This window comes from Syngnathoides biaculeatus, chromosome 12 (assembly GCF_019802595.1).
Source record: "Syngnathoides biaculeatus isolate LvHL_M chromosome 12, ASM1980259v1, whole genome shotgun sequence".
Lineage (NCBI taxonomy): Eukaryota > Metazoa > Chordata > Actinopteri > Syngnathiformes > Syngnathidae > Syngnathoides > Syngnathoides biaculeatus.
Genome location: NC_084651.1, coordinates 25236421 through 25258575, shown reverse-complemented (window position 1 = coordinate 25258575; position 22155 = coordinate 25236421). Strand labels below are relative to the sequence as shown.

Here is a 22155-nt window from a genome sequence, read left to right as displayed (position 1 = left end):
ACACATGTCTCGTGTGCGGCACATGCCTAGATAAGACCCGGATGTCTGTATTGCACATTCCTTTGTTATAAATCCATTTGCTGTTAACTTTTTCTCATGATTGGTCATATCTTCCTTGACTCATGAAGACGCTTAGGGTCCTAACTCGCAAATCCCTACACCCCTTATGAGTTAATATTATCCTAATTTAAATAATAAAGCTAACAAATAAACTCCCCACTTCTACAGTAACTGTCTTGCAGTCAAATAACACACCTGGTTATATAACAAAAAGTGTGAACATTTAATCACAAAATATAGGTTAGAAAAGCAAATCTCTTTACTCAACAGTCATTCAGTAAATAAATTGAACAAAACAGGTACACACTGCACACATTGCTAGGCTAACCTAACCTAAGGATCCTAAACAATACTGAATCTAGCCGGCAAAGCAAACGAAATTCAAACCCCAATGTCACTGCGGTGCTTCCTTAGGCAGGAATGAAGAAAGGTGAAGGTGGTTTTTCCTCTGTCCAGCGTCCTCACGGTCTTCGTCCTTTTTTTCTTCATTGGTGTCCAAACACAGGCCTCGCTAGCCACGTTAGCTCGACGCTAGCGCCCTTGTCTTCTCCTTCGTGGTCCAACACACTGGCGCCCAAGCCAAGTCCCATGCTTGCACGTAGCCCCTGTGGTAGGGGCTAACCACGTTATGGCATGATTTGAGTAGTCCACTCAAACGACACACCATCCCGGTTGAACTTTCAACAGTCCTTGTCGAACACGTTGATCAACTTTTGATAAATGTCCACCATTCACTTTCTTTGTCCTTTTTTTCCCCAACCACCTCTCCCGGTTCCAACTTTTCTTTTCTCTGCTCTCTCTCTCCCACGTCTCCTCAGCACGTCACTTCCTGTCCTTCTTAAACAATGGTTACAACATAAAATGCCAAACAAAAGTATTTCCTTTTCACAAATGAATCAAACACATTTAAATACAAATCCCTCCAAAAGAAAATAATGTCAGCACACACAGTTTAACAGATTTTCCTCCACATTGCATAACAAAAACCTATAACCTAATTGCTACTCTGTTATACTGAACTTTTACCTGTACCAACTTTTAACCGGGTAACATGCGTTAGCATACAGGTAAGTGATCTTCCTTTGTGATTTCTGTCTCATAGAGTAAAAGATTAAGGGTGCAATACTGCACCTTTATCACGCAGTCCTGAGTCCCATGATATGTGTATGCCAGGTAGCCTAATAGTCAGTCTGGGTTTGATGTGCCGTCGGTCGCGTCTTCAATAAATGCGGTTAGAAACATAATATCGTCCACTTTGGCTATGTATGAGTAACGGGAGTTCAGGGATCGAAAATGGCCGCCGTTCGAGGCAGCCCAATGGGTGACGTCACGTGAAAACAACCCGTTGTATCTATTAAAAATCAAATTGAAATGTTGAGTCACCAATTAACCTTCCATGCCACTTTTGGAGCCTTAGAAAAAGCTGGCGTACCCTGAGAAAATCCACACATATGAGCAGAACACAAAAATTCAACAAAGCAGGAGATAAGATTTGAACCCAGAACATGTTGACTGGGAAGCTGACTACTATTCCGTTGTGTACCACGTACACACTTTGAGCGACAATCTCCCTGAACGGGTCTGAAAAAGTAAGACAATAAACGTTGGGCTTCAATTCTCTTTGTCCAGCCAGCTGGCAGGCAGAATGTGTGCTTCGTGTTTTTGTTTTGCCGGACATTTTTAGAAACCCAAAGAGACAAAACAATGCAAATAACGTCATTAGAGAGGAATATGGGATGGGCTGACCCTCTCACAGAAATCCAGAACAATGGAGACACGTACACACATGCACAAACACATACAATGCCCAGTCAGTTTGAGAAGTGAGCCGATCAACAAAGTGGTGCATTACACGCCCAATGGTTTTACTCATCGAACTATGACTACCATGGTTGACACACTTGGTTCAATTAGTGAGAATTTTGCAGGGCGAAAACAGCGGACGATGTGGCCACACACCCGTGTATATTTTGATTCACATTTGTACATTTCCTGCTTTGCTTTTCCACTCCAGTTTGTGTAGTGCCTAAATTTGGCTCCTGTGCAAGCAAGTTAACTCACACAGGCAGGAAAACTAAGTTGGGCAAACAATTGAAGGAAGTCTAATGGCCATTTGGAAAAACAAGTGGAATCAGTGTTAAGCGCATGTGCAGTGGAAATTGGTGGCTGAGATGTCATCATAGATAAAGAATGACAATGTAAATTCAAAATCAGGGACTATTCCCATTTGTCACTAATAACTGGAGGTCTTCGCTGTCTGAATTGGCTGCCTTGTGGATCCATCTTTGCTCTAAGCGATCTACAGCAGAATCATAGAGGAGGTACAGTACGTGCAGTTTGTTGTCAGCTCTGTTTATTTGACCTTGCTATACCGTATATAATCGCCAGTTCTAAGTTCATTCTGTAATCATGAGTAAAGTAAGACTTTGGAGTAGCAGGTTGATTAGAAAATATACATTTATTGTTCCAGTATCTCTTCATTTTATGTTTTTTTTGCTTCCCTCCCACAGAGAGCTATTAGTAACTCTCCATGATAACATGTACACATAACTAACAATTATGTAGAGTGGCTGCTTATATGAAATAGAGTAAACGTGCTTCAGAGGTGGCAGGTGTACTTTTTTTTTCTTCTTCTTCCAGTGATCCTCAATTTTTATTCTCAGACCACCATCTCAGGTCCTCCTCATCACTTCTATGCAGTGATAAAATGTCAACTTTCATATGCTCTGGCTTCAGGGTTTTCATGCAATTTAAATCATTCAATATCTTAGGATCTTTAATTTATTCCTATTAATGTCTTTATTGGACCAAAGAATTGAGTAAATAAGTTCAAGAATATAATACATTTTTGAATCTTAATTTATGACTAGAGCTGAGAGATTTTTTTTTATCCTATTTTCTTAGTGCAGGTGTGAAATTCAAAAACTCTGGGTTATCTGTAAAGCATGACAAATTAAACTTAAAGGTAAACATGGACAATTTTTGGCGCACCATTAAGGTTAACTTGTCATTGTTGAAGCCCAAAGTGTAGTTAAAAAAACATCCATCAAGGATCAACAGTTTGTGCTGCTCAACTCTGGTTTCGATTAGATTTGGAAGCAATTTTTCAACATTACAAATCATGGAAAATAAAAAGAATGAAGTTACAGGGTCAAATGTTTAGGTAACAGTAGCATTACATCTAAAAGAAGGTAAAAAGTATTAATTTGTGAAACCAATTAATCAATATTCCCAAAATTGTCCTGCCACATTCCAAAACCATTCACAGTGGTGTTAATGTGAGTGTGTGTGATTGACTGGTGACTAGTCCAGGGTGTACCCCTCTCATCACTTTCCTTTCCTTACAAGCCCTGTTGAGGCTGGTCTGTCTTTTGCAACAAGTCACAGACCCCCCCCCCCCCCCCCCCGAAAAGATCAATACGCACGCAGATTTTAGCATAGTTCTCAGTCTGTGAAGAAGATTGTAAGAAGGTCTTGGGGTGGATCAGGGATGCTACACATGTCACACATCTCTTTAAATAGCAAAATCCAACCAACTCAGCAAATGTTATTGTGGGAACTGCCACTCTGGCTAGGTTTCATCTCGGCCTCACCATTCTGATTGGGGTTCAAGAGGACCCAGGGAGGTCTGCCAGCCCGAATGCATCGCCCATTGTTGAAATACTGCCTTAAAGGTAAAGGATTCACTTTTCAAAATGCTGGCAACTCATTACAGCGCCCCAAATTCCAGAAGCTCACATTATCGTTCTGCTGTGTGTCAAATGTGTCTCAACATTGTGACTATGCGATGCATCATCTCAGGATGGCGTGACACTGAAAAATGACGAGTTTTGGATGTAAAATCCAAAGATTGTTTTATTACTCATGTTGAAGTTGACTGTAAATTATGTTGTGCATTCAAATTAGTGTCCAGAGGAAAAGAGCCAGTCAGTCATAATGCCAGCACTTCATCCAGTATACAAAAGCCCTCATTGAACCAACCTTAATTTGGCAACGTTTATGTTCTCTCTGCATCTGAAATGCTCTCTCAGTTGTAATGTAACTGAGCAGCAAATTTAGCACAGAGTGCTGGTCCTTATTATGCAGTATTACCCCGTAAGATAAACAAAAATAAAATAAATAGAGTGAGCTTATTCTTACTATTCAAATAGAGAGAACAAATGCAATAAAAATGTTGTGGAAATTTTTTTCTTTTCAATATTGACTTTCAATATAGTTATAGTATCTCTTTTTGTTTCTTTTTTCGTCCCATTCGGTTCGAACTGCATCCCTTTTCTGCTGTAACCGTTTTACTGTCACAGTTGAGTTTTCAAGATGTTGTGGTTTCTTATGGATGTCAGGCGAACAGAAAAGTGTTTCTCGAGACTAGTGAGAAAAGAAGACAAAAGACAAAGCACTAACGGTAAACAAGATGAGGAAAGTAATTATTTCCATTATCTAGAACAATGACAAATTGAATATGAGTGTTGTACGGGGCAGTAATGCTACACCCAGGCAGGACAGGACAGGAACAGGAGAGGAAGCATGGAGGACAAAGGTTGTGAATGTGACTGTACTGCTGAAGTGAGGTGGGAGTGACTCTGTAAATGATATATTATGAGAGTGTGAGTGAGGGGATACTCATCCAATATGCATATTCAAGATGTATTTGTTGCAATAAGAGAGTGGCCTCCACTACACCCAGCAAAAGAGTCCCTGGTGTCTTTGCCTGCTGACACACAAAAGTGAATTGACACCATTTCACATGCACAATGACCATCAGAAGTGTCCTGAAATTGCTGATCCTGCACAGTGTGGACTGAAGACCATATAGAATCAATTGAGAGATGGGTGGGCTTGGGCAGAGGCGTCCACCCAAGAGCGGCCTGGCAGATGGGACACTTCCCACACCAGGGAATGCAGGGCAGTCCGCGCCTCCACTGTACTACCATGACAACCAGCCACTCAGAGGAAGCTGCAGGGACCCTATGCAACTATCCGAGCCAAAGCCCTTCTCCCCTTGCCAACCCCACCCACCAGAAGAGCACGACAGGTGTGAACCCAGGGACCAGCTGCAGGGCATGAGACGGGCAGCCCCAATGCCAAGCAGTCATCCAGCCTTGGGGCACCCGAGGGCCTCAGCGTCATGAGCACCACTATGAAGCTTAGAGTAAGCCCACCTCGCCCCCTGTTCCTATGACTGCTTGGTCCCCGACTTGCAGTCACTAGCCCCACCCCGTTTATTACTGCACCCCCCGTTCCTCGCCCTCATGTGTGCATTAAAATTTGGAGAGGCCAGCGAGCCATGGGGTCAGGGTTGCTGCCCAACAGCCAAATCCCGCCCACCTAAGACCCACCGTCCCTCAGAGATGGCTTTATCTGGTGCATCATAATACACATGGGGATGAGTGTGTGTGATGCATTAAAATCCTGGGGGGCAGATAAGGCAAAGGGGCTTGCCCCGACCGGGAAACGGAACTGACGTGCTGAAACCTGCAAGGAGTCCCTGGATATGTATGTGAGCACAGAAGTGTGTGCTTGGTGAGTGATCAGGAGGCAACACCGACCCCAGGTCTCTCCACCTTACAGCCATCAATTTTCAAATGTCAGTATGAGTTATATGACTGGCTCAGAAGCCTCTGCATACCTTAAAAGGGCAATTATAAGCAAGCACATACAGTATCGTTGTTTTTAATTGGTCATAGAAAGATTGATGAAAAGATGGCTCTATTTCTGCTTGGTGGTAGCATCTTAGTAACATTAGTAAGTCACGATTTTAAGTAGCTTGATCTATTAAAATAAAAACCACAGCACCATGGCATAATCATCAGATTTCACTGACTGACTTTTTTCAAGATATCAAAAATTTACATTAGAGGCTAATAAAAGAGTCTTAGGAAATAAACCAGGCTGTTAAAGGGTATGTTTATTTTGTATACTCTCACAGACTATCTGCCAACTGTCTGAACCCAAGGTCTCGGCTTATCACATCCCCTCCAAACCTTGCTCCTGTTTTCCAATGTCTTTTATACAAAAGTATCTTAAGATCTAGCAATGTGCTAATTTCTCCTTGAGTCTTACAGCTTTAAATTTCAAGTTGATGTATTCTTTTGGAATACAGGAGGTTGATGTCTGATACATACAGTACATAACATGTACTGTAAGTACATAACATGTACTGTATGTATCAGACATAACATGCAGTGGTTTAAGAATAATTTGTCATGTGACACTATAATGTTAGTTACTACTATTTTTCATTTCATCGTTTTATATTCTTGCATGTTTTTCATGCAAATATTTCCTGGGATTATGACTTTACTCATACTTACTTACTTTATTTATATCCCGAGTGTCATAACCAGGACTCGAGGGCGGACCCAAATGCACGACTCGGTGGACAGGAAGGCAGTTAGGAGAAAGTCTTTATTTGTTCCACAGTCTGTAAGCGGGAGTCAGTCAGCACAAGCAGCAGGAACAGGAGCGACAGGTTTATGGGTTTAGTCAGGAAACAGGCGTTGGTTGGTACACGAGGTTGGCATCAGGAATGCAGGAGTGTGGGAACGAGGCATGAGTGGCGACGATCTGGCAAAAACAGATCGTCTGCTGGGTCCTATAAATACAGTAGTTAATGAGGTGCAGGTGTGCGCTTCCTAATCAGTGCAGGTGTGCGGGGACCCGCACAGCCATGGCTGGACCGGCATGACCATGACAATAACCCCCCCGCCCCCTCCATCCCACTTGACGGCTGGCTCCAGACGGCCCAGGAGCTTCAGGGTGAGCCGCGTGGGAATAGAGAGGGAGGATAGCCATGCACTATGTGGAATGGAGCCATACCTGTGGAGGTGGAGGGCAGGGAGTGGTTAGCATACTCCACCCATCCGAGGTGCTGGCTCCATGTGCTGTGGTCTAGAGCATGACACGGGAGCGGATTTTCACTCCTGTCCCGTCCCACTCCCAGAGGAAAAAATCTTGTTCCATCCCAATCCCGGATCGGAGTAAAAAAATCTATCCTGTCCTGTCCCACTCCCGTAGAATGACTCCCACTCCCATCCCACTCCCACTCAAAATCCTTCCCCTGTCCCGCTCCCGTTTGAATAAAACCAAACATGTTGAAAAAATGTTGCATTTTTTTATTTTGACATTCGGTCGGTGTAAACAAAGTGTTTTGTTGTGTGTCGCCGGCAGCCGCTCGGAGTTGCTTTTCACTTCCGGAGGTGACAGGAAGTCAAACCACTGTTGTAGTACTTTTGTGTTGCTAGCGCAGTCAAAAGAGTGTTGGCTCTCACTAAAAGATGACTACAAAAATGGAGGCATCTGTTCATCTGGTTGTTTAACACGCCTGAAAATGATCATTTATTAATGTCGTTCCCGCTCCTGCCCGCTCCTGTTGCTTTTTTTTCTGTCCCGTCCTGATCACGGGATTAATTACCCACGGGAATTCCCGAAAATGTCATCCTCTATTGTGGTCGTGTGACGCCAAGCAGCGTCGGCCGTTCTCCAGGTCTTGGTTTATCCTCTCAGTCTGGTTGTTGGACTCCGGGTGATGTCCTGAGGTCAGGCTTACCTTTGCCCGATAAGGGTGCAGAACTTTTTCCAAAAACGGGATATGAACTGTGGTCGTCTGTCAGATACGATGTCCACCGGCAGCCCGAGGTAGCGGACGACCTTGTCCAGTAGCAGCTGGGCCGTTTGCTTGGTGGCCGGGATCTTTGCGGCTGGCACAAAGTGGACCATCTTGCAGAAGCGATCAATGACGGTGAGCACCACCGTGTTCCCCTTGGAGGGGGTAGCCCAGTGACAAAGTCCAGGGAGATATGTTACCAGGGACGGGAGGGAATCGGCAGTGGCCGCAACTCTCCCATAGGTCGGAGGTGGGAAGTTTTAATGGCCATACATACCGGGCAAGCATTGACATATTCCCTTACGTCCCTTCCCAGCTTTGGCCACCAGAACCACTGCTCGATGACTGAGCGTGTCTGTGCCATGCCCGGGTGGCAGACAGTCTTGTTGGTGTGGGCCCAGTCAATGACGTCCCCTTGGCGAGCATTCAGTCTCTTTGCGGTCCTCAGATATTCCTGGTTCTTGTGGTCGGTGAGAACCAAAAACGGCACTTGCGACCCTTCCCAGCCAGTGTCTCCTCTCCTCCATAGCTGTCTTGACCGCCAACAGTTCGCGATCACCCACGTTGTAGTTTCGCTCGGCCAGGGTCAATCTTTTCAATAAGAAGGCGCATGGGTGAATCCTTCCATCCTTTGCACACCTCTGGGAGAGAACCGCTCCCATTCCAGAGTCCAACGCGTCCACTTTTACTTCAAACTGCCGTTCTGGGTGCGGCATTATGAGGATAGGCGTGGTGGTAAAGCTCGCCTTGAACCTGTCGAAGGCCTCCTGATAGGTCCCGTCCCACTCTAAAGTGTTGCGGGGAGACTTGAGGGCGTGCAAAGGGTCAGCAATGGAGCTGAAGTTCTGGATGAATTTACGGTAGAAGTTGGAAAACCCGATGAACCTCTGCACGTCCCTACGACAGGTGGGAGTGGGCCATTGAAGGACCGCATGGATTTTCCCGGGATCCATTCGCATCTGTCCTTCTGCCAGGATGAACCCCAGCAATGAGACGGAGGATCGGTGGAACTCGCACTAGACGAATATGTTTTTGTTTAGTCTCTCCCGTAGCACATCATTTATAAAGTTCTGGAATATGGCTGGTGCGTTAGTTAGCCCAGACGGCATCACTAGGTATTCATAATGACCCATGGGGGTAGTGAATGTCGTCTTCCATTCATCCCCCTCCCGGATGCGTACCAGATGGTACGCACTCTGTAAGTCCAGTTTTGTGAAGATCCAGGCCCCCTGAAGTAGTTCGAATGCGGTAGCGATCAGGGGTAGAGGGTACCTATGCTTTATGGTTATGTCGTTGAGACCTCTATAGTCTATGCAGGGTCGTAGTGAGGTGTCCTTCTTCTTCACGAAGAAGAAACTTGCTCCAGCTGGTGAGAAAGATTGTCGGATGAGTCCTGCTGGCAGCGACTCCTCCACGTATTCCGTCCTTCATGGCCTGGTGCTCCAAAGCTGTCAAAGAAAAAAGCCTCCCTCGAGGGGGTGAGGTGCCGGGCAGGAGCTCAATGGCGCAATCGTACGGGCGGTGCGGCAGCAGGGATTTAGCTTTAGCCTCCAAAAAGACCTCCTTTTCACAAATATCGGACTACTCTTAACTGGACAAAATCAACAATACTCACAAAAAAACAGCACACTCATGGACTTCTCTAGATCAAATCCCAGATGACCATATTCCTATAGGAAATATTCAATATTAAGGTATCAATATCTGATCAAATCTCACAGAGCTAACCATTCTAAATTATGCAGCAATGCTGGAAAAGTCTTCGCGGATTTAAAACGCTGGAATACCTTGCCTATATCATTACTGGGAAGGATAGTGACAATAAAAATTAAAATCTTACCTCAAGTAAATGATTTATTTTCACTAATTTCATTTAAGACCACAATTAGTTGATTTCAAACCTTAGCTGTAATCATTTTTGATCCAAAAAATAAAATCCGCTATCCACTCTTCAAAACATAAACAGGAGGAAGGTTTAAATACTCCCAACTTCAAACATTATTATTTATTGAACCAATTACAATCTTATAAAATAGCTACCCATATTTTAATGCCATATTTTACTGTCTCGCTTTCCATACACTTCTGGAAAGGACAAGGACCTTTTGGTTGGATTACAATCACTGAGTAAAATTGAATCTTTCAGGTAAGTAATGTTGCATAAATGAAAATAAAAAAAAAACCCTTGAATGGAACCAACTGGGCGGCAAGGTGGAGCAGCTGCAAAGTGGGGGCGTCACAGTCTGAGGACCAGGGTTCAAATCTCAGCCTCCCCCTGTGTGGAGTTTTCATGTTATCCCCATGCTTGAGTGGGTTTTCAGTCTGATTTCCTACCACATTCTAAAAACATTCGTTAACTGGAGACCCTAAATTGCCCCTAGGCGTGATTGTGATTGTGAGTGCGACTGTTGTCTGTCTGTGATTGGCTGGCAACCCATTGAGGGCGGATCTGTGGATTTGAGAAAATGTGTATGTGCCCTTTAAACTTTTTTTTTTTTCATGGTATTTAAATGCTTTTCACTGGTCAAAAATGAGCCATAAGATGTATCCTGGCAGTGTACAATCCACATGGAAACATCAACAAAATCGGAGAGTGAAGAAAATGAGTATGTGAACACCCTGCTATATTGCAAGTTCTCCCGCTTAGTAATCATGGAGGGGTCTGAAATAGTGTGTCAACGGTGAAAGAGATAATCTAAAAAGAAAAAAACAGAAATCACAACATGTGATTTTTTTTTAACAATTTATTTGTGTGATACAGCTGCAAATAAGTATTTGAACACCTGAGAAAACCAATGTTAATATTTGGTATTGAAGCCTTTGTTTGCAATTACAGAGGTCAAACATTTCCTGTCGTTGTTCACCAAGTTTGCACACACTGCAGGGGGGATTTTGGCTCACTCCTCCACACAGATCTTCTCTAGACCAGACAGGTTTCTGAGCTGTTTTAAATTTGATCATTATAGTGATCCTGACTGACGTAAAATTGGAGAGGTTTAGTCTGATTTGGCTTCAGACAGTGAGAAAAATCTTTACATTTGTTTTTGCACAGTGTATTTAAACTTCTGGCTTCAATTATATGTAAACATCTGAAATAAACCTGATTGCTGTGAACTTGATGTTTAACTGGCTGCCTTCTTGGCCAAGTAACCATTGCAAAAGAGATTAACTGTATTAACTGGTCTTTTACCTGGTTTCATAAAGTTTAAATAATATAAATGAAAATAAATCTGGTTGCATAAAGATGGACTCCTTTTTATAACTTACATCTGGCTGTGTTGAGGAACAACAGGAATTGGAGTCCTTACCCTCCTGCCACTATTTAAATTATAAAGGGACCAAAACCAACTGAAGCCTTACAAAAACAGGCTCCAGCACGCATACGACCCTAGTGGAGATAAGTGGTAGAGAAAATGGATGGATGGATGTGTGCATCATTATTGATAAAATTACAATCCCAATTCCAATGAAGTTGGGACATTGTTAATCCAACCAAAACACAATACAATGATTTGCAAACCTATATTCAATTGAATACACGACAAAGACAAATCCTTTATCTGCAAAGTGATCAACTTTGTTTTTAACAAATGATCATCACCTTAGAATTTCATGTTCTAAAAAAGCTGGGACAAGGTAATGTTTAGATTATTTTCTTTGAACATTCAATCAACATTTGGAACCTGAGGACAGCAATTGTTGAAGCTTTGTTGGTGTAATTATTTCCCATTCTTGCTTGATGTACAGCTTCAGCTGTTCAACAGTCTGGGGTTTCTGTTGTCCAATTTTATGCTTCATAATTTGCCACACAATGGGAGACAGGTCTAGACTGCAGGCAGGCCACTATAGTACTCGCACTCTTTAACAATGAAACCACAGCGTTGTAACACTTCCAGAACGTCGTTTGGCATTGTTTTTCTGAAGTAATCAGGGGCGTCCACAAAAAAGACATTGCTTGGATGGCAGTATAGGTTTCTCCAAAACGTGCATTTACCAGTAAGGATTAATGGTGCCTTCACAGATGTGTAAATTAACCCTTGCCATTGGCACTAACACGGCCTGATTCCAAACAGATGTTGGCTTTTGAACTTTGAACTATAACGATCCGGATGATTCTTTTTCTCTATGGCCCAGAGGTCATAACATCCACAGTTTTAAAATTTTAAATACGGACTCGTTGGACCACAGAACACTTTTCCACTTTGCATCAGTCAAGCTTAGATGAGCTAAGATTCGGAGAAGCCAGTGGTGTTTCAGAGTGTTGTTAATAAATGTCGTTTTGCATAGTGGAGTTTTAATTTGGATTTACGGATGTAGTGACAAACTGTATTTACTGACATTGGTTTTCTAAAGTGTTCCTGAGCCCATGTGGTGATATCCCTGACACACTGATATTGGTTTTTGATTCAGTGTCCCTTGAGGGATCGAAGGTCATGGGCATTCAATGTTGCTTTTTGGCTTTGTGCTTCCATGCAGTGATTTCTCCAGGTTCTCTGGACCTTTTGTTGATATTATGGACCATAGTTGAAGAAAACCCCTAAATTCCTCACAAATGCACGTTGAGGAACATTGTCCTTTAACAGTTTGACTATTTTCTCAGATACTTGTTCAAAGAAAGTTGAACCTCGCCCTATCTTTGCTTGTGTGAATGAATGAATTCAGGGAAGCACCTTTTATAGCCAGTCATGGCACCCGCCTTTTCCCAATTAGCTTGTTCACCTGTAGGATGTTCCAAAAAGGTGTTTTGATGACCACCTGTACCAGATTTTTTGGAACCCGTTGCAACCATAAAATTCCATATTAATGATTAATTGCAAAAAACAAAGTTAATCAGTTTGAACATTAAATATCTTGTCTTTGTAGTGTGTTCAATAGATTGAATGATTTACAAATCACTGTATTCTGTTTTTATTTACGTTTAACACAACATTGCAACTTCATTGGAATTGGGGTTGTATATGAAAATGAGACATATGTATCAAGCTATATTGTGACAAGATTACTGTGGAATGGAGGAAAATTATCCTGTCACCATATTTTAAGAACAAGGGAGATGTGCAGAGGATTGGGAACTATAGAGGAATAAAGTTGATGAGCTACACAATGAAGTCATGGGAAAGAGTTGGAGAGGCTAGACTCAGGACAGAAGTTAGTATTTGTGAGTAACAGTGTGGTTTCATCCTCAGAAAGAGTACCACAGATGCATTATTTGCCTTGGGTATGCTAGTGGGAAAGTACAGAGAATGTCAGAAGGAGCTACATTGTTCCATTCCATTATTCAAGCCGCTCAGCCTCACAAGGATCACGGGAAAGCCGGAGCCTATCCCAGCTAGCTTTGGGCAAAGGTGGACTACACTATGAAGTGATCGTCAGTCAGTCGCAAGGCAGATATCGACACCATCACTGAGCGGGAATCGATCTCACGCTGCCCACACAAAAGTCAAGTGTGTGTAGCACTACACCATCAGTGACTTGAGCTACATTGTGTCTTTGTGTATCTATAGAAAGCCAGTGACAGAGTGTCCAGTGGAACTATGGTAGTGCATGCAGATGTATGAAGTGACAGAGAAGTATGTTAGAATAATACAGGACATGTATGAAGGCAGCAGAACAGAGGTAAGGTGTGCTGTAGATGTGACAGAGGAGTTTAAGGTAGAGGTGGGACTGTATCAGGGTTCAGCTCTGAGCCCCTTCCTGTTTGCACTGGTGATGCATAGGCTGTCAGATGAGGTTCAGATGGAATATCTGTGCACCATGATGTTTGCAGATGATATAGTGATTTACAGTGAAAGCAGAGAGCAAGTGGAGGAACAGTTACAAAATTGATGCATGCGCTCGAAAGGAATGAAGATTATCTGAAGACAGCTAGCATATGAATTTGTGTGCTCTTGCTGTTGTTTAAATATAAATGATCTTCAGTGTTTGCCAGTAGAGCATTTGTCAAGTATTTAGTGGAATTATACAGTTTTTAAAAAGTTGACAACTTTTGATGCATATATTATTTCTGATAACCATGAGCCTTTCTACTGTTCTCAGGAATACTTTGACTGGTGCAGAAGAGTGACCTTCCCCCTTTCTCTGAAAATCAATCAACATGGGATCAACAACACTGGGAAAGGCAGCTTCTCTTGATGCTCTCTTAATTGAATGCATACGAGCATTTGGTGAGTGACGCATAGTTATAATCAAAGCTGGAATACCTATCAGAAACATGGTAATGTCATTTTAGGACTTACAGAAAGCATATTTTTGCACGGCTGATTATATGTGCCCTCCAATTGGCTGGCGACCGGTTCTGAGTGTCTTGCCCAAAGTCACCTGGGATAGACTACAGCATTGCTGTGACCCTAGTGAAGATAGGCGGTTCAGAAAATGGATAGATGCTACTCATATTTATTTACGTTTCTGATATTAGAAGGGATGTCTGACAGAAATAAATTTCTTATTTGAAATCAAGTCATCAATGAAAAAGTCATATTGAATAAATTAATATGTTAGACATAAAATAACACTCAAAAAAACAATGAATGTACCCTATGATAACCTTGACTTTCCTTTTACTTGTTGTCATAGGTGACAACGGAGAGCTGCAGGGCAACCTGCCTCGCATGCTTCTGCTGATGCATCGCTGGTATGTTACATCATCGGAACTGGCTGGAAAACTGCTGATGATATATCTTTAATAATATGTATAAGATGTAGAAACGGGAATCATCTACTTGACCATGGAGCAAAATATGAGAAACCACTCTGTACAATGCAATCCACCTTTACACTGTTGAAAACTACAACCACATTCAGCCTACCTCTCTGATGGTGCCATTAAGAACCAAACATAGACTCGTTGACAGGCAAGATCTTCCAGCTGTATCTACTTTATTGGGTGGCTTCTCTAGACTACATGTTCAGTTGGATTTTGATTAGAGCTCATAGAAGGCCAATTCAGAAGAGTCCAGTATTTAGTTCTTTGACATGCCTGTGCATACAGTAAAGAAAATAAGTATTTGAACACCCTGCTATATTGCAAGTTCTCCCACTTAGAAATCATGGCGGGGTCTGCAATTTTCATCGTAGGTGCATGTCCTCTGTGAGAAAGATAATCTAAAAAGAAAAATCCAGAAATGACGATATATGATTTTTTTAATGATTTATTAGTGTGATACAGTTGCAAATATGCTTCTTCTATTTTCTAATGATGAAGCTGATAGACAGGTGTTCAAATACTTTTTTTCAGGTCTATCACACAAATAAATAATGACAAAAAATCATACATTGTGATTTATGGATTTTTCTTTTTAGATTATTTCTCTCATAGTGGACATGCACCTACAATTAAATTTTCAGACCCCTACATCATTTCTAAGTGGAAGAAATTGCAATATAGCAGGGTGTTCAAATACTTATTTTTACTTCAATGTATATAGTTGTGTGTTGTATGTCATGAGCCTGTTGAAAGACCAAAGGTTGCTGACACTGGGCAACAGTCTCAAAAATAGTCCTTAACCAAACTCTACGTACCGTGACTGCAACGATAATGACTACCACAAAACAAGACTAAAGACTTGCTACTTCATGAGGTAAGGCTTTTACATGCCCTTTACCTGTCTCTTTACATATAATGTTAAACCTCCAGTCAATGCTATTTTAGCCAAACCTTTTTTCTTTCATTTACATTTCAAGAATCAACACATGGCCACAGCTGTTCCGTTGCGTCAAAGCACAATTACTGTACTTCAAATAGCTGTTTCTACATAAATGTATGTGCTTGATTGTTTGTCCAGGTACTGGATAGGGACATTCCCAGCAGAGTTCAACCTGGACTTAGGTCTTATTAGGATAACAAAGGAGTTCAGAGAAGTTGCTGAAAGGCTAAGCTACGAGGAGCATTTCAAACTTCTTGATATATCCACCATGTAAGTATTAAGTTAATTTTGCCTCAATAACATTTTTAATAAATTGGAGTTCGAGTAGTTTTAAAGCATTATAATTTAAAATTTTACTTGAACATGTTGAGAAAACTCCGTTACAATGATCCACATGCTGTTCGCTGCTTTTATTTATCAATAATTGAGTGCACACTCTGTTTTCTAGACTTTCTTTCTTCAGACTTTCACCGTTGCTCCAATAAAATGTTACCACAATGATGTTTTACTCATTTTCACCAATCGAATGTTGTTGGTTTTTGACACTTAACAGGTGGTGACAGGAGTGTCTCGACTCCCATTGACCATGAGTTTGAAAATGATCAATTATTCCTCAACACAGCCCCACGCCATTTGTAGTATAGTATAGTTAGTGAATTCTTCCTCATCCAACCAGATTTATTTTATTTAAACATCAAATCAGAGTCAATCATGCTTATTTCACTTTATTTTCACCTCCCCTCTCAATAAAGTAGAAAAAATTGAATCAGTTTAGTTGTACAAACTCCAGGTCTAATTAATCATGGAAAAAGTTTTAAAATGATTTATCTTGGTCAAAATTATTTTGCATCGCAAAAACCTGGCATTTGACCAGAGGTGTGTAGACTTTTTACAGGCCACTACAATGTACCGCTTTTTGATAATATCTGGATGGCGGCATACATGTATAAAATGAGAAAGTATTTTCATTTTACCCCTATACCCACGTATAATGTGCACCATTGACCTTTGACATTATTGGTGGGGGTGGAGTGTAAATTCTTCACGAGAAAGTACGGTATATCTGCGATGCGATGGGCTGGCGACCAGTTCAGGTTGTACCCAGCCTCTAGCCCAGAATCAGATGGAATATGCTTGACCATGTGTGCGACCCTAGAGAGGATAAGCAGTCCAAAAAAAATAATGTTTTAGACAACATGATATTGTTCAGTATTATCTAAATTTGCACATTTGTATTTTATGCCACCCTGAGTACTTTATTAATCTTAACCAAGTGAGTCATACAATTCTAAAGTAACGCAACTTGAGTACAATGTTTGGCTTCTCTACACACCTATGCTTGTTTATCACTTGGGTTAGGTTCAGGACCACCCCTTTGGTAGGTAATATCAGTGAAATAGTCACTACAATTGTTTTAAATTTATACATATTTTAAAGCTGTATGAACCTCCTGATACTCTTATTGATATTTCCCACACTCTCATTATTTTCTACCACACGCTTACAAATACAAATACCTTTTTAACTCTTAAACCGACAGTAATACACAGTAGTCCTGTACAGTATGAAAATTGTATTGATTGTGATATGCCTTTTTAATATTTTTCCCCCATTTTTAATGTTTTTGGCTAGAAAGTGTTTATCAAGAAAAAAATTCAAGCATACAACCAAACACCAAGATGTGCCTTATTATACATAATGTGAATATAAAAAGAAATCCTCAATGCACTGAATTAGCAATAGGTGAACTGCAATATATCGAGATAAAAATAAAACTGAACAATGTGCTCAGTTGTGTTGCGATCAGGTCTGGCCATTGAAGAATACATTTCCTCTTCGATAAATCCATCTATTTTCAATACTGCTTATCCGCATAACTGTGGAAATTGATGCCATGTCTCCTTATGATGTCCTCAAGGGGAAGCATATCCAGATTTAAAAGAGTTGAACGTACATTTGAGTTGTGTGGCACCCCATCCTCAATTTGTGTTCTGGAGGAATTTGTATCCACACTTACAACGACACTTTGATCTGTGAACTAAGAGCTTAACCAATTAAAAAGAGGAGCTGACCAGGTGTCAGTCTTTTTAATAAATCTTGTGATCTACTGTGGTAAAGGGAACACTGAGATCCAAGTGGAACCAGAACTGCAAGTTATTGCGCCTTAATAATATACCTGATGTCATTTAAGGGTTAGGGTTGGCCTTTTAGACTTGTCTAAATACAGATTGAATTGTTTCTAAAATATGGCTATTAAAAAAAAAAAAGTTTTCTAAACTTTAATAAAAACCGATATGTTGGATATGTGCGGCATGTTGGTGCAGCTGTAGAGCATTCGCTTCAGAGTTCTGAGGACTGCGGTTCAATCCCAGCCCTCCCTGTGTGGACTTTGCGTGTTCTCCCGTGCCTGCGAGGGTTTTCCCCGGGCACTACGGTTTCCTCACACATCCCAAAAACGTATTAATTGGAGACTCAATTTCCGCTAGGTGTGATTGTGAGTGCAACTGTTGTCTATATCCGTGTCCCCTGCGGTTCAGAAAATGGATGGCTAGATTGATGTTGGATATGTGGTGAATATTATTCAAACATGTGTGGTCTAACTTCATTGTCTTTAGAAGGAGCTTCCCCACTGCCATTTTGTAGGCAGTGGGAATGACACCTGTCTGAGGAGAGTAAGTCACAACATTAAAAATCTGTCCCTCAAAGGAGGCATAAAATATGTTTAAGAATGATGTGAGAATTGGATCTAAAAGGTAGGTTGTTGGATTTACTTGGAAAAAAGACTCAACTAAGTGTCCTTGCCTCAACTGGGGCAAAACTCCCTATTGTTTCCTCAGATAAAAGTGATGGCACATTTGAATTAAAAATCCAGTGGTATGGTTGAGTGTAAAATCTCATTCTGAGATAAGACCGGATCTGATACCATCAATTTTGCTTATGAAGTCACATGGAAATCCCTCGCAAATGTCCCCATATTGTGTCATGAAAGATTTTATGGAACGTGTATTAGCAAAAATGTCAATGGTGGGGAAAAGGAACTTAGGGTAGCTTTTGTTTTCTGCAATGAAGATGATAGGTATGAAACTTTGAGTTCTTGTTTGGAATTCATGGTCACACAGACAACACACCAATCCCACCACCTGTTTCCAAGACTGTGTTGTGAATGTTTCTTGCAGTCCTTCATATGACTGGATGCGTAAACTGACTCAGCGTAAAAAGCAGGATAAGAAAGGCAAAACGTCGCTGTTGTTTGATCATCTTGAACCAATAGAGCTGGCAGAACATCTGACTTTTTTGGAATTTAAATCCATCAGGAGAATATCGGTATGTGCATTTTTGTATTTTATCTGCTCTTCTCTTTCCCCACAAATTGCCTTCTTCTGTCATGATATGGAGAAGAACAAATGTACTGTAATTAATTGCCCACCTTGGCCTTGGAGATACTGTAGATCCTGGAAGTTGGTTGCAACGGCGACTCCTGAGTAAAAGGAGGGTTAAAATCAGGTGGTAGATTTTGGTATTTGAAGGGCTTACATTGGCTTCTTAAGAACTTAGGCTGTTGAAAGATGGATAATATTTACCATATGCAAGCAAGGAATTGATGATATTGACCTTGGTGTTGCAGAGAACAGGCAGGTACAGTAGAATTAAGGTCAGTCACTCCATTTTCCAGATCAGAGGTCACTTGCAAAAAACAAAAATCCAAAAAGACAACACACTCATGCTATCAACTGTTTTGAGTACATGCTTACTAAGCCATAGTTCCATGAAATATGGGGATGTTTCACATGACATCACACAAAATGAAACTGTCAGAATTTTAGTGTGACTCCTTAATTTGTGTACATAACTTGAGGGGCTTTGGAGGTTCCACTGTAACTTCCCATTCAAAAGCAATGTGAATTACACCACCATTCCTGAATCCTGTGTTAAGGGATAACATTGTAAAAAGAACCTTGAGTACTATTTATCAACCATTCCAATTTAACATTCGATCGTTATAATCCCTTCCCTGTGCTTCTATTGTGTTTCCAGTTCTTGGATTACAAGAGCTATGTGCTCCATGGTTGCTTGGTGGACAACCCGACACTGGAACGCTCTATTGCTTTGTTTAATGGGGTTTCGCAGTGGGTCCAACTCATGGTGTTAAGGAAACTGACACCTCAAACCCGGGCAAAGGTTATCACCAAGTACATCCATGTGGCTCAGGTAAGATACTACAGAAATTTGTTTTATCCTGTATGCAGAATTGTGGCAGTCACTTACCAACTACACTTTAAGATCCTGGTTCTGGAGGTTCTTATTCAAGAACATATTTCTCTTGGTATTGCTTCACTGCATTGTGACAAGATAATTACAATTCAAATAGATGTAGAAGATTGTTTTTATTACCTGAGCCATGTCCATGTTATTTCTTTTTACCTTGTTTCATTACTTTCAGTTGATCATTCATCCATCAATTTTCCAAACTGCTCATCCTCACTAGGTTCGTGGGTGTGCTGACTTTGGGTGAGAAATGGGGTACACCCTGAACTGGGTGGCAGCAAATTGCAGAGCAGATATAAAAAACACTTTCACACTAACGGAGAATTTTGAGTTTTCAATGAACTTACGAGCCATGTTTTTGAAATGTGGGAGGAAACTGGAGTAACCGAAGAAAATCCTCACAGGTCATTGCAGAACATGCAAACTCCACACCAGGAGGCTAGATTTGAACCGGGGACCCCCAAATTATGTATGAGTTTGTCTGATTGTTTTCAGGTTGTAAACCATAAAAAGATAAATTACTACTTCAGAAAATCAATCCATCCATCCATTTTCTGAACCGCTTATCCTCATGAGGGTCACAGGAGTGCTGGAGCCAATCCTAGCTACCATCCGGCAGGAGCCAGGGTACACCCTGAACAGGTTGCCATCATCAGAACTGGCTGGAAAACTGCTGATGATATATCCTTAATAATATGCATATGATGTAGAAACAGGAATGATCTACTTGCCCATTGAGCAAAATATGAGAAACCACTCTGTACAATGCAATCCAGTTTTACACTGTTGAAAACTACAACCACATTCAGCCTACCTCTCTGATGGTGCCATTAAGAACCAAACATAGACTCGTTGACAGGCAAGATCTTCCAGCTGTATCTACTTTATTGGGTGGCTTCTCTAGACTTCATGTTCAGTTGGATTTTGATTAGAGCTCATAGAAGGCCAATTCAGAAGAGTCCAGTATTTAGTTCTTCGACATGCTTGTGCATACAGTAAAGAAAATAAGTATTTGAACACCCTGCTATATTGCAAGTTCTCCCACTTAGAAATCATGGCGGGGTCTGAAATTTTCATCGTAGGTGCATGTCCTCTGTGAGAAAGATAATTAAGAAGATAAATCCAGAAATGACAATATATGATTTTTTTTAATGATTTATTAGTGTGATACAGTTGCAAATATGTATTTGAACACCTGAGAAAATCAATGTTAAAATTTGGTACAGTAGCCTTTTTTTGCAATTATAGAGATCCAAAGTTTCCTGTAGTTGTTCACTAGGTTTGCAAACACTGGGGTAGGGATTTTGGCCCACTCCTCCACACAGATCTTCTCTAGCTCAGACAGGTTTCCACGACCCACCTTCAATGCTCTGACCAAGGGAAAGAGGTTGTTCCCCAAAATCTCACAATACAGGTACCCTGAACAGGTTGCCAGTCAATTGCAGAGCTTATGGAGACAGACAACAGTCACACTCACAATCACACCTAGGGAATATTTAGAGTCACCAATTAATGCATGTTTTATGGGAAACCATGGATGACCAGGCAGGTCTGCTCACTTTTCAACGCATTGCCTTCAGGTCAGGTTACAGAGGTCTTGACAGCACAGCTCGAGCTGAACAGAAAAAAAGCATTTAAAATGCCAAGACACATTGCGGTAGGAGGATAGAGTCCCACTTTTCCAGCAATAGACCAAGGGAAGTGTTGCAGGGTTGACAAAGCCTTACAAAATTAAGAGGCTGTGATGTGACACCAAGAGACAAGCGAGTCATTGGCAGAGGAGTTCAACAGCTTCTTTGCTCACTTTGAATCTTCCCAGTGACAATCAGCTTTTCCAGAGCTCCCCGACCAGGGTTTAATAAGACCCCACTCACTGTACAGGAGGGCGATGTGACGTGTGTGCTCCTGGCCATAAACCCCACAGAGGCTGCTAGGTTGGACGGAGTACCAGGCAAGGTGCTCAGAGCATGTCCGCACCATCTGTCCAGTGTCTTCAACCCCTCACTGGCTCAAGCAGTCATCACTACCTGTATGAAATCTTTGACCATGATTCCTATCCCCAAAAAGAAACTGGCTCATGGCAGGCCTGTGTGCTGAGCCTATTCCTGTCCCGTCCTTACACCTTTGACTCCAGCCCAGTGCACAATAATAACAGCATCGTCAGATTCGCTGATGACACAACAGTGGTCGGGCTGATCTTAAATGGAGAAGGGGCAGTCTACAGAGAGGAGGTCCAGAAGTTAACAACCTGGTGTTCAGACAACAATCTGCCACTGAACACTACAAAAACAAAGGTGATCATAGTGGACTTCACAAGGAAGAGAAGTGAACAGCCTCCGCTCTTCATCAAGGGCGAGTGTGTGGAAAGTGTCCACATATTTATGTTCCTGCTAGTCCTGATCTCTAAGGACCTTTTCCGGACAGGCAACATCTCAGCGGTCATAAATAAGGTTCAACAGCATCTCCACTTTCAGAGAATTATCAGGAAAAACAATCCTGGACATAAAGTTGTAACTCGCCTTCAACTGCTCGCCTGCTAACGTGCTGTGCCTCCATCTGGTATGAGTGCAGCACCAAGGCAGA

The 22155-nt window shown here is 41.6% G+C and overlaps 1 protein-coding gene across 1 annotated transcript in view; it reads left to right on the top strand.

The window, feature by feature from the left end:
- Positions 1–2190: 2190 nt before the first annotated feature.
- The window catches only part of rasgrp3 (RAS guanyl releasing protein 3 (calcium and DAG-regulated)), a 39031-nt gene continuing 19066 nt past the window's right edge, over positions 2191–22155 (top strand). Inside the window, 7 exon segments of the mRNA XM_061836304.1 lie at positions 2191–2381; positions 13700–13827; positions 14237–14336; positions 15178–15240; positions 15445–15576; positions 18483–18630; positions 19342–19515. Coding sequence (XP_061692288.1) covers positions 13758–13827; positions 14237–14336; positions 15178–15240; positions 15445–15576; positions 18483–18630; positions 19342–19515 — 687 coding nt within the window. The 5' untranslated portion in view covers positions 2191–2381; positions 13700–13757.